This window comes from Vulpes lagopus, chromosome 2 (genome assembly GCF_018345385.1).
Source record: "Vulpes lagopus strain Blue_001 chromosome 2, ASM1834538v1, whole genome shotgun sequence".
Taxonomy (NCBI): domain Eukaryota; kingdom Metazoa; phylum Chordata; class Mammalia; order Carnivora; family Canidae; genus Vulpes; species Vulpes lagopus.
The window spans coordinates 76086971-76100925 of NC_054825.1; the positions used below are offsets into that span (position 1 = coordinate 76086971).

Genomic DNA, 13955 nt, shown 5'->3' on the forward strand with positions numbered 1-13955 from the left:
GTTTTTAATTCTCAGCCACAGTGAATAGAAAATGCCAATCAAGTGTAGTACTTCCAATGTTGTAACTGATTTGCTATTCATTGCTGCTTTATTAACATGCCTCATTCTCCTTTCCCTTTAGGAAATAAATACCCTGAAAGCAGATAATGATGCTCTGAAGATCCAACTGAAATATGCACAGAAGAAAATAGAAACCCTCCAACTTGCAAGAAGCAATCATGTCTTAGATGGAACAAGGTGACTGTTCTTAGCCCAGAAACTGGAGGAGTACAATGTGTCAAGTCTATCAGAGGTCTCCAAAATAAAACCAGTAACACAAACCCCTGGGGAATCTTTGAGTGTCCAGCTATTTAAAAAGGATACTTTAAAAAAGAAAAGCAAGTTATTCTTTTTTTTCTCTTTTTTTCTTTTCTTTTTTTTTTTTTTTTTTTTTTACTTGAAAGACTCCTAGTCAGTTGAATCAAAGGGTAGGAAAGCTAAAGAATGCAAAAATTTTTCCCATTCATACCAAACTTTTTCTTCCCCCCGGGGAATAACACCAACAGCTTGATAAAAACATGACTACAGATTTCCGACAAGGTTGATTCTCCTATGTGGCCTGTGTAGCTACTTCTTCCTTAGAACTAAAATCCCTGGAAAATCTATTTGCTTCTTTCTGTGGGTTTTCTGTGAACTGAGGGGTTTGTTTTGTTCCATCCAAAGCTTGCTCACAATGGAAAGATATATTCTAAAAATAGATATACTTCCTCTATCTTCCAGCCTTCTTTTCGAATCTGGTTCCCACTTCACTACCTCAGATCTCATCAGTTACATTTTTCCCCACTCCTTCCTCACTAGGCTCATATTCACATGAGGATATCTACCCTAGGAATAAACTTCTGAAGATGAAGCCACAGAATGGGGGAGGGGGCGCGGGGTAAGTGACCAAGACATTATCTAATTACAGGTCAACTCAGTTTTAGTCTTACCGCTGTTAAGTAGGCAAATGAAATATCTGGAAACATAGCTAATACCACCTCATACGCAAATGGCCAGGTACCTTAAAAAAAAAAAAAAAAACCCTACAAACATGATGTTTGTCCTTCTGTATCTATATTGGATAGAATTAGGAATTTATGGCTTTTTGATAAGAGTCTATTTAACTTTTCATGTGCCATCTTTATCCTTTTTTTTTTTTTTGAAGTAACTATTTTGAACTGAATTTGTGCTATACTGTCTTCACTATTAATATTATTTAGAAATAAGCTAACTGGATCAGAGGCTTCAATAAGACCTGAGAGTGTGTATATGTGTATATATCATGTATATACAATATCAAGTATGCATGTGACTTGGAATTTTGTTTCCTCCTTCATAAAATGTGGAAGTGAATTAAACAACTCTGTCATTTACACAAATCCACAAATATAAAGCTCAGTTTGTTACAAGATAAATTGCTTACAATGTAAACTGTACTATTTAGCAAAATCACAATTAAGAGTCCTATGAGTTTTCTATTAATGAAAGTTAATGATAAATGGGCTCATTTAGTTGTCTGGGCAACTGTTTACAAACTCTCGATCTGTAAAATTTATCAGACTCTTGATTTCTCTAAAAAGTTCATGAAATTTTCTTTTTGAGGGGAACTTACCTTCTATGCTTAGAAAGCTTGGTACCAAGCAGATCTGAAATTCATACACAAGTTGACCAATTGCTAAGAACATAATCTCCACAATTAAAGTTCGAAACCTAAAGCCAGCAATACCAAATCTTAATCAGAATACAAAGTATATATACAGTGTAACTTCCTTAGAGGATTCAGACCATTTAAGAAGTTTCTTTGATGAAGACCAGTTCCTATTTGCATACCTCCTTGTACTGTTAGTGACAAAGCTAGTAAGTAGCTTTCCATTAGTGTTTTAAAGAATTGCTTTACACAAAAATTTACCCTAATTCCAAACTCAGAAATCTCCATAGCAGGCTGCTTTGGTCCATCACCAGGTGAAGCACTTTGTCCATATAATGTAAGTAACAAACATTAATTTCTGATAATCTTTAAAATTCACATTCTTCATTATTATTATTTCCCTCTGATATAGACCAAAGGTGGTACAGCTCAATTTCTTCATAAGTGTAGTCACATAACACGAATTTTTTCATTTTCCTTCCCTCCATCCGAAATAGAGATCCCAAGTTAATTCTTGTGTACATAATCTGTAATCCTAGAATTCCAAAGGTTAGAGCTCCTTAATCAGTCAAAGCAATATGGCTGGAGGGTCTCACGCATTCCAGAACTTATCACTGAAATGGATAGGAAGCAGTTTTGTTAGAAGTTTTTACAGTCCAGCAAGGGCCAAAGAAGAATAGTATGTTAAATAATATTATTTGCACTGAACTACATGGGATTAGAATCTATAGAAATAATATTTTTGGAAACTTTTGGTTTGTCAAGCAAGCCTAGACTCGAAATAAGTTTGAGCACCTATTTATCTGTCAAAACAAGGACAAATCTTGTTTTGTCAACAGCAACGTCATTTCTCATTTTCTTTGGTAATTAACTTGCCTTTTTACTGACCATTTGTGAATTTCTGTCTAAAGGATGTATAATGTAAAAGAACTGCAAGGAAAAAACAAGTGTACAGATTGTAAAGGTTTTTTTTTTTTTTTTGATATCTAATGTAAGTTTTCTTTGTGTAATATTTGTATGATAAAAAAATTCAAATCCCTACCACATAGCTGTGTTGTTTCTTCTAGTTATGAATATGCAGAAGCTTCTCTTGAATTTTTACTACAATCCACAGCTGACACCACTCCCCCTATTCTATTAACTGGGTTTTCCTGGAAGGAAAAGGAAAAAATTACTCGGTGTAAGTTTTTCTAAACCTTTTTATAACTTGAAGTAACAGTACAGAAATATTCAACCTTTTCCGATCTTATTGCATAAGGACTTACAGTGGTCCCCAAATACTGTCTATAAATACTTAACAATGAAGGAGATAGATTTGAGGTGGTCCTTTCTCTGTGGCTTTTCTCTTTAATTCCATAGTTCTAAGAAAACTAGCAAGTAAAGAACAACTTTGGAGTTGTGCATGAAATTGGTAGAGGATAGTTCTAATATAGACCCCACCCCCCCCAGAGCAATTCATTTGTGTTCATGATTAGAGTGATTAAGAGATGGTCAGGACTTTCCCTTAACCGCCAGCCAACTTTTGTTTAACCAGACCAATGAATAGTGGGGTAAATTCCACTACAGGATGCATTCTGTTATATTTGGATGTGGGTATATTTATCATTTTGGCAATTCTTAACACTTCTTACAAAATAAGTCACATTGACAACCTGATTCTGAAGAGATTAAACTGCCTCCTTTCTTCCATCCCCCTTTTCTCTATGTGTGTCCTTATAAGGCATATATAGTCTCGTTGCTCAGAACATTCCCTGGTCACACATCTTTTCTGGGTTATTGTACCTTCTTTTGACATAAAATGGATGGGGATACATATTCTTTACATGGTACAGATGAGAGATTCCTTACTTTAATCCAGAATCTCTCAGTAAGGTCTTGTGTTTAGATGCTATAAGATACCAAAGACTAGACCAAGGCAGGGAAGAAAAAAAAGGGGGGGGGGCGGGGGATAAATGAGGTAATAGGGAAAAATGAAATTGAGAACCAGGCAAAAAGGAATGAAGAGGAGGTCCATAAAAAGGTTTAGACTGTAGGAAGCAGTGAAGTACCATTCATCATACTCTACATTTGTACCACAATCAATTTATAACACATTTTCAAATTATGGCTATTGATACCAAAACCCCACACTGCCTACTGCTAGTCTAGATATTGCTCAGCACACTCTTCTACCAAAGAAATTTTTATTTAAAAAAAGAGTATCATGAAAATCCTACCTTCCGGGGAAGAATAAGATGTTAGGGTCTAAATCATCCTGCTTTTCATTCAAGTGAAATTTATAAGAATGTGTAAATAGAAGTGATTCCAGGAGCCAGTGATAAAATTGGACAAGATTTAAAGTGAGCAGGGGCACCTTGGGTGGCTCAGTGGCTGAGCGTCTGCCTTCGGCTCAGGTCATGATCCCAGGGTCCTGGGATCAAGTCCCACAATCGGGCTCCCTGCAAGGAAGGAGCCTGCTTCTCCCTCTGCCTGTGTTTCTGCCTCCCTCTGTGTGTGTGTCTCATGAATAAATAAATAAAAAGATTTAAAGTGAGCACAATACTCAACAGCACTCCTATGAAAATACAAGGAAATCTTACAGAAATGGACAAATTAATGTTTCTGCCATTGTTTGCCATAAACCTTTAGTGATAAAAGTTGAAGGTAGTTGTAAACCCCTTCTAAGTCAGCAACTATACTCCAGTAGTCTTTGATTACATATTTTTAGAAATTATTTATTTTTCACAGTTCATAGCTATTGAAAAAAAATGTTTTAATTATGGAAAGCCTTTTTTCCCAACTATCACAAATGAAATTAAGTATCTTCATTAAATATAAACACATTTTTAAATTCTATTTTACAAATAACCTAAAGTATGTTTCCCTATCCTGAACAAACTTCTTTGAAGAGTTAGCTTGAAAACTACATGGCAAAGACTGCAGTATACACTATATTTACTTTTAAAGTTTTAACATTGTTCTAGATTTCAGTTCAGGGTTTACTGTAAAGCAAACAACACAACAACAATGAAACTGCCAAATATCAAATACGATGTGTCCACTGATAATCAGCTTTCTATCTGCTGAATTTGCTAGATCACAGAAAGTTGTTACGTACAGGTGTCAACCAGGAGCCCACACTAGGATACACATTTTACAGTGGGAATGAAAAAATATATGTGACTCTCTTATCTAACTCTCTATACTAAGAGGAAAATGCATTACTTAGCCCGCTTCTTAAACCATTCACAACAAGCCCTCAATAAAGCACTTGTAGTTAGATCTTTATGAAACAATCTGAGAAGAGTGCAAGTGTCATATTCCTCATTTGATAAATGAGGACAAATCAATCCTTGAGAGCTATGGTCATTTCAGCCCACAGCACCTCTGGGCTAGTGCCATGATTCAAATTCACAACTCTATCCCAAACCTTTACTTCCTCCAACCACCAACTACATTCCCTGTTTCCAAAATCTAGCTATGAATCAGAATTTCCAAGGGATGCCCCAGTTCTACCTCCGATGGACTGAAACTGGAAATTACTGTCCTAATCCTGGGCAATACAGCTTAATCTGCTTTTTGATATCCAAACACCTAAAGTGATGGCACAAATGATGAAGAGACCAGTTTAAATGAGTATTTTTCACATCACCATGTAAAATTATTATTTGTCCTCATCCCTTTTAGAGTAAGTCTGACCTCATTCTTTAATTCTGCTTTGTTAAACAAAATCAGATTTCAAATCCACTTGGAAAATAAATCAAATATACATAGCAAAAAATAGGCTTGAGCTTCAATTAATGAACTTTAACAGAATCCTGGTCAGAGGAATTGCCTCCTATAAAAAAACAAACAAGTCATGACAACTACCTATCAGATCAGTTCCGTTCCCTATTTCATGGAGTATAATTATCAAATACAAAACACAGCCACAGGAATACAGATGAGACAATAGTCTATATTCCTTTCCATAACAAGTGGGATAATTTATGTGTTTCAAACCTGAATAAAATACAGGTAACAATCTAAATTCAATCATGACAATAAAATACTTTCCATTTTCCAAGTCTGATGGTAATAAATATTTACATTTTTAAAAATAATTTTTGCTCATTTTTTGTTTTAAAAAGACATGCTCAAGGATACACAGAATATGGAAAAATCATCACTTTGCCTAAGAGATCAAATGGTAGTATAAAACAATGCTCTCACATATTAACCCAATTCAAGAATGGTATCAGGGAATCTAACATGGTGTTTACTTCAAAGATGACATTCCAAGTATGTTATTTACAACACTACACCTAATGTCTCTGCCAAGAAGTAAGCACTGCTATCTAATTTTGGTAGTTTTTAATATCTTCTATATCCACCACCACCTCCTCCATATGGATCTCCATAACCTCTTCCACCATAGCCTCCTCTTCCACCATAGCCCCCTCCTCTTCCACCATAATCTCCCCTCCCACCATAATCTCCTCTGCCTTGAAAACCTCCTCCTCTACCTCCCCCTCCCCCACTTCCTCCCCACCCTCCTCCTCCTCCTCCTCCTCCTCCACTACCACCGCCTCCCCAACCTCCCCCACCTCCCCAGCCACCTCTTCCACCCCCACCACCTCCTCGACCACCTCCACCACCCCAACCACCCCTTCCGCCCCCTTCTTGTCTCTTTTGCCAAGGGGGCATTTCAGGGGGTGGTGGTTCAATTTCATTTGGCCGTCCTCCTCGGTCAGGCACCCTTCCCATCAGCACCTGTGTGAAGAAACACTGTCTTTCAGTTTCTAATATATTTAGAAATTACAATTTACATAAAGAATTCAACTGATATTGAACTTACTGTTCTAATAAAGAAATAGAAGCCAAATATTTAAGGACATGAAAGTATGAGACATGCAATACAAATTAATACTGAAAATATAAATGTGTTGTATGACAAATTCCTCACAACATGGAATTATTTTAAAACAATACGGGGAATATTACTGAGACTTAAGGGCTTGTTAATTTTCTCTTGTTTAAATTTGTTTACCTAATTCTGTAACAAATGCAGTACTCACCATACTAAAATATTTTTAGCAGAACATTTTCAGTATACATAAACTATATTCATTAACTTTGTATCTATTTATACAACTCTAGACTTCCCATTACCATTCATTTGGTAATGGATTATCCAATAAAAGACTATATTCCTAAACATGTGTTATTTTAACAAAGTATGAAGTATATATGGTAACACTTGGATATGAGATGTTAAAGATGAATATAATGATTATAATCCATGGTATCACTCTAGAGATACAAGGATTCTCAATGAACTATTCCTTTCTTATGAAACTTAAGCCCACTAGCATTCAGTAATGATACTATATAATTGTACAAAAAATAAAGTCTTGATAGGCTCTCTTTACCATGCTTTACAATACTTGAAGGATAAGCCAAGGAGGAGTTTAAGTCCCCAGCCTGCTGTAGAAAGGAGCTCCTTTAAATATATCCAATAAACACAGACAATGGTGAGGAAGGAAGCTAGGAGACTAGCTTCCTGCTAGTCTCTTTCAGGAAAGAAGGTAACTGCCACAACAAAAATGACCTACAAATCAGATGGGTTCTACTTCCATTGATCCTCTAATCAAAACCATGTTTTAGTAATTTACATCATAAATTAAAGACAAAAAGTACAATATCCTCCTTACTGTGGGGCAGTGTTTGAAGAATGCAAACATTCTTTTAAAGTCACCAATAATGTCCTAATTACCAAATGCAAAAAGCAGCCTTTTTGGTTGTTATTTTCATTGGCCTCTCCACCAAATAAATATGCTATGCTGCTACTCCAAGAACTGATTAAGACTGCTTTCAAAGAGACTATAAGTTATAAATTTGAAAAGAGATGGGCAGTATCATTTTAAAAAGTAGAACTCTTAATCTGGCAAGACCAGATTATAACCTGATATAAGATACTAAATAATGTATTTTTAGACAGAATACTTTCCAAAGATAGAGGAGGTTGATCTAAAATGGAAGAGGAAAAAAAAAAAAAAAAAAAAAAAAAAAAATGGAAGAGGAAGGAACACTGGTGACTAACAGCAAACAGCAATAATTAACAAGTTCACTTTATGCACAATCATCCCTCTCCAAGATATACTGGCTGTATCAAGGACACTGTTTTCATGAGTAACAATGTTTTAAAATTGCCAAAATCTCTTGACTTTTTGCTCTTTTGTGATAAAGTCTGTCATAAAGTGCTCTAAATATAGAACACACGCCAGTAAAACTGATAAATCTAAATTACTGCTATTGCTATTGTAAAAGATTCAGTCTCTTTGAGCTTATTTAAAAGCAGTGTTGGAGAAATGAATCCATACTCTTAATCAGAAAATGGAATCTCCAAAAGATCCAGTAAACTTGCCCGAGGTGATTCGTCCATGTAAATGATAGAGCTAGGATGTGAATCCAGATCTACAGGTCTCCAAAGCATGTACTTGTTTTACACCAAGGATATAAGGAATCTGTCACTACTTGAAACAACTACCACAGGATTTTACTGACAAAAATTAAATACATTCCTGGAAAGAAGGCAAATAATTCTTGCTAAAGCTACTGATAAAAAAAATTCTTAATTCCTCTAATTCAAATAAAACTATGGTTTGATTTATGAATACAGAAATTCAAATAAACACACACACACACACACAAAAAAAAATAACAGCCTGTATGAACTGAAATACTTTCACCACTCTCTTTTTTAGTTTACCGGATTGTAAGAGAAAAATGGATTAAAATCTGTAAAAACATCAAATGAAGAGATTATAAATTCTTTCTCCACTGTACTGAAAGAAAAACCAACCTTATTAATGGCACACACTGTCTTCTCTCGGCTGGAGCCACTACTTGTTCTAATGATCTTAGACAGATCTTCACGTGCAGCAAGTAAATGTGCCAGTGTAATTGTTGTCTTGGGCGATAAAGCGTAACGCTTAGGCTGGTAAATTCTTGCTATGTCATCTGTTTTTACCTAAATAACAAAATTTAGGGGTTAAAGGAGCCAAAGAACATTTCAATAAAAGAACAATGGCAATCATAATCTTCAGAAAGAAAAAAAAAGATAATGTATAAGCAAAGAAACAGAAAAGAGCGAAACATTTAAATATCTCATCATTTGTATGCAGAATGAAAAAAAGAGACCAACAGATGCCAAAAGAATACATAACTACCAATAACAAGTCATTTAAAATAATACAAAAAGATTCCATCAATATTAGCTAATAAAATATCTAAAAATAGCTTTAACCAAAAACACATATAGGACCTTTAAGAAGGAAACATTATTAGTAAATCCTATAAAAACAAAAGGAAAACTTGAAGGAATCCAGAGAAATGCCAAGTTTCTGGATAGGGACATGTAGTATTGTCATTTTTTTCCCCCAAATTAATTTACAGATTTATTTTAATCCTACTGGAATGGTTTTTGAGGAGATGGAGTAAAGGAAAAAAAAAAAAGGAATCTAAAGTTAATCCAGAAGCTAAATATGTAATTTTAACTAAAAGAATTTTGAAAAGAGTTCTACCAGATATTACTATGTAATATATGAAATCATCATCACTGTTTTAACAGCTAACATTCCTTAAGTACTTATTAAATGTGCCAGGACACTATCCATTTAATCAGTTCTTTAATCCTTAGAACATCTTTTTTAGAGTGGTTGCTTTTATCATCTCCTTTGGAAGATAAAGAAATGAGACCTGGAAAGTTTAAATAGTTTCCCCAAATACACAGAGTCCCAGTTTTGCCTACCTACTAATAAAAGTCTAGTTGACCTCTAGGCACATGTACAGATAATGATATACTATCCTATTTCCGTCTAATTAAATGGCACTTGGAAGAAAAAATACACTAATGAAACAAAATAGGCAATTAAGATTCAGAGCTTCAGGTAGCCCTGGTGGCGGCAGTGGTTTAGCGCCACCTGCAGCCCAGGGCGTGATCCTGGAGACCCGGGATCCAGTCCCACATCGGGCTCCCTGCACGGTGCCTGCTTCTCCCTCTGCCTGTGTCTCTGCCTCTCTCTCCAGCTGTGTCTCTATGAATAAATAAATAAAATCTTTAAAAAAAAGATTCAGAGCTTCATAAGTATATGAATGCAATACGTGACCATATCAAACACCAGTGAGAAATGGAGGTGGGAAGTAAAAAAAAAAAAAAAAGATTGTATTAATTTTTTTTGGATGTATTAATTTTTAAATGATGTTGGAATAAATGGCTATTTATAAGAAAATGAACAATAATAAGGCATAATAGAGTTCACTGTTTAAGGTTTTATTTTAAATTGAAAATTTTAACTATAAAGATAAAAATTTCCATATATCAAAAACATAAAACAAAATTTTTAAAACTTGGTGAAAATAGTTTCTACAAATAAAGCAACTAGATAACTTCCTTGATATATAAAAAGCTCAATGAAAAAGAAAACAGGAAGACCCTAAGATGAAAAAAGACAAACAAAAAGAAATTTCAAAACAAGAGGAAATTCAAATGACTAATAAGCCTATGAAAAAAAGCTGAATTTTACCAATAATGAAAATATACAACTTAAAACAATTTAGTCTTTTTTAACCATCAAGTTAGCAATAAAATTGTTAATATTCTAAATATTAAGGAAGCTAAAGTGAGGACAAAATTTTATTTACCCTACTGGTAGAAGTTTAAATTCATAGAAACTTTGCAGAAAACAATTTGGCCATGGGAATCAAGAACATTAAGAATCATAACCTTTGACACAGCAAATTTCCACTTAGGAATCCACCATAATACACTTTGAAATGTATAAATAAAAAATACATATATTAATATTCCTAGAGGTTGTTAATACAGGAAGAAATGTCTAAAGAAATTATGGTATCATTATAGGATAAAATATAATGCAGGCATAAAAGGGATACTGAAAAGATTATATCAAAAACAATGGATGAAGCTTGAAAGCCTTAGGCTAAGAAGCCAGACATAAAAAAGCCACATATTGTATGATTACACTTACATGAACTGTCAAAATAGCCAGAAAGACAGAAAGAGATCATAGTAGCTGCCAGAGAAAGGAGGTAGGGAGTACTGGGAATGATTGCTGATGGGCACATGTTTTTTTTTTTTAGGGTGAAAGAAAGGTTCTGGAACTTTACTAGTCAGTAGTAATGGTTACAAAAATATAGTGAATATACTAAAAACCACTGAACGGTATACTTTAAGATGGTGAATTTTATCTCAAAAAAATTAAAAAATAATTTTATAAAGAATATTAAAATAAAACTTTTAGAGGTATGAGATAATGATCACAATACAATCAGTGAAAAAACCAAACTATAAAATTATACTCACTCCTAGCTCAATACTAGCAAAATAATAAATCAGATTAACTATACTAACATTTATAATCTTTCTGAAGGGCAACTCTCTAGAGTTGCATCTGCAGTATGCATCGAAAACATTAAAATCTATTTACACATATTATTTTTTTTTTACACATATTATTTCATGAAGAAATTACATTTTAGGAATATATCACAGACATGAACAAAAATTTAGCTGCTGAAGATTTCATTAAAGGGTAAGACAAGGGATCCCTGGGTGGCACAGCGGTTTGGCGCTTGTCTTTGGCCCAGGGCGCGATCCTGGAGACCCGGGATCGAATCCCACATCAGGCTCCCAGTGCATGGAGCCTGCTTCTCCCTCTGCCTGTGTCTCTGCCCCTCTCTCTCTCTCTCTGTGACTATCATAAATAAATAAAAATTAAAAAAAATAAAAAATAAAAAAAAAAATAAAGGGTAAGACAAGATTAAAGAAAATCTCAAAAAAAAAAAAAAAAGAAAATCTCAATATCAATAGAATATACCTATATGATAAAATATTCTGCAAAGAGTTTAAATGCTGTAGAACAATATTTTATAAGTGATTCAACAATCTCAGATACATGAAATGGGGGGGAGGTAAATGATAACGATATATTCAATTTAATAGGGAAACTCAGGGTACAATTGCATGTATTCATATACTCAATTGAACAGGATCAAATGAAAGGACAAAACTGCCCTAAAAATAGCCTATAAAAATTTTTAGACATCATCCAGACTAAGGAATAAAGAATAAAACACAACCTCCTTGACCTAAAACATGATGAAAAAAGATGAAGATGAGAAGATAAATATTAAGGTATTTCCTAAAGGTGTATTTTCTCAAACTCCCTAAGTTTTAAGGCTAGTAAAGAGTCAACATGTCCATACATCCACTCCATTCTGAATGTTCAAAGAAAACCACGTACCAAAACTCATTTTGGATTTCTGTATAAATTTAAGATCAATAGTGAAAACATCCTAAGTTACTACTTTGAGACAGTTTTAATGCACATTTCACAACTTTCCTTATATTCTCAAATTCCTTTTTCTCACTGAAATTCTATCAGATTAAGAAGCACCTGGGTGGCTCAGTCAATTAAGTATCTGCCTTCAGCTCAGGTCACGATCTTGGGGTCCTTGGGATCAAGCCTCACATAGGGCTCCTGCCTCTCTCTTTCCCTCTGGTCCTCCACCACATCCCCACTTGTGCTTTCTCTCAAATAAATAATCTTTATTATTTTTTTAAGTAGATAATTTTTAAAGATTTTACTTACTCATGAGAGACACAGAAGGGAGAGATACAGGCAGAGAATGAAGAAGCCGGATTTGGGATTTGATCCCCAGACCTGGTATCATGCCCTGAGCAAAAGGCAGATGCTCAACCACTGAGCCACCCAGGGGTCCTTAAATAAATAATCTTAAAAAAAATTCAATCAGGTTAAACTGGAGACCCAATACATAAACCAACCCTACTTAGTTTCAGAGGCCAAAAGAATTGTTACTTCCCAAACAACTGAACTTTATTCCATTTCTTGAGATCCCCAATCATGTCATCTACTACTTCTTTAGTAACTCATAGCTCTTAGAGTATCTGGGTTCCTTGCATCCAACAGTCACTCCAATGACCTGGACACACACACACACACACCTCAAGTTTAACCTGATGCACGTGGAGAATACAAACAGGCTTACCCCATCTGAGAAGCTGATTAGTATCATGGATATAAGAATCTTCTGAAAATATTCTATATCTGATCATATAGGGTACTGAAATATTCATCCAGAACCAGGTATATCATAATGCCTGATACACAGAGGTGCTGAGTAAATGTTTATTAAAAGAAAATACATGAATGACAGTCTACAACTCTGCCTTACAGCTATTCTATTACTATGCTAAAATTTTTTTTCTCAGAAAAGGGTTCTGACAGTGGCATAAGAGGATCCTGAATTCACTTCCTCCTGTGGTCAAAACAAATAGATAGCTACATGAGGAATAATCTCCTCAGAAAAAGCCCTGAAAACTGAATGAACAGAGACTCCACAAGAAGGAACTAAGAGGCAGCATCAAGAGGAGTAGGAGTGGCAGAGGCCTCCTCTCACCAAAGGTGAGAGGACACCTGGCACACCAGGCATGGCAATGCAGTTAGGAAAGAATCTCAAAAATGGAATTTCTCCCTGAGGAGGAAAGGGCTGGAACTCAACACCAGGAACTCCAACCCTTATATCCTGCACAAAAGAGATGAGCCCCCAAAACGCCAGACTTTGAAAACAGATTATATCCAGGAAAACAATAGAGCTACAGGCAACAGAATACCTGTTCTTAAAGGACTCACTGGCCTCAGGACTCAGTGATAAAATGCAAGTTGGAAAAGTACCCAAACCATAGGTAAAGGTGTCCACTCACTACACTAGTCCTGGGGTGTCTGCCACAGAGGCAAGCAGCTGCTGAGATATACTTTAGAGATGGAAACAGTGTTGGGTGACATTTTAGAGACCACATTCTACTTTGCTAGTGCCGATACTTGCAGGTGGCATCTTCAAACTCTCAATCTAACCTGCTAATGCTGGCAGTGTTCCACTGAGAGCCTCACTCACTGCAGAGTCCCATAATAGGGAGGCATACACAGCTTACACAAAAAAATGACCCGTGAGCATGTGGCTCTGGCAATCAGGAGGGATTTGCACTTCTGGACCCCCCAGGACATCTCTTACACAAAGCCACCCCTTTAAGACTAGGACAGGTAGCCAATTTGCCTAATGCATAGACACAAACAAAGAGACAAAATGAGGAAACAGAGAAATATAATCTAAATGAAAGAACAAAACACAACCTCAGAAAAAGACCTTAATGAAATAGCAGTTATCTAAAACAGTTTAAAGTAATGAGCATAAAGGTGCTCACTGAACTCAGGAGAAGAATGAAGTG

At 35.2% G+C, this 13955-nt stretch overlaps 2 protein-coding genes across 2 annotated transcripts in view; one reads left to right on the forward strand and one right to left on the reverse strand.

Annotated features, from left to right (window-relative positions):
• Positions 1–2890, forward strand: part of RASGRP1 (RAS guanyl releasing protein 1) — a 76088-nt gene extending 73198 nt beyond the window's left edge. The window contains 2 exon segments of the mRNA XM_041743874.1: positions 122–225; positions 227–2890. Coding sequence (XP_041599808.1) covers positions 122–225; positions 227–251 — 129 coding nt within the window. The 3' untranslated portion in view covers positions 252–2890.
• A 2693-nt stretch (positions 2891–5583) lies between these two features.
• Positions 5584–13955, reverse strand: part of FAM98B (family with sequence similarity 98 member B) — a 38032-nt gene continuing 29660 nt past the window's right edge. The window contains exons 7-8 of the mRNA XM_041743875.1: positions 8490–8657; positions 5584–6397 (exon numbers count right to left, since the gene is read on the reverse strand). Of these exons, the coding sequence (XP_041599809.1) occupies positions 5999–6397; positions 8490–8657 (567 nt within the window). The 3' untranslated portion in view covers positions 5584–5998. The remainder of the gene's footprint in view (positions 6398–8489; positions 8658–13955) is intronic.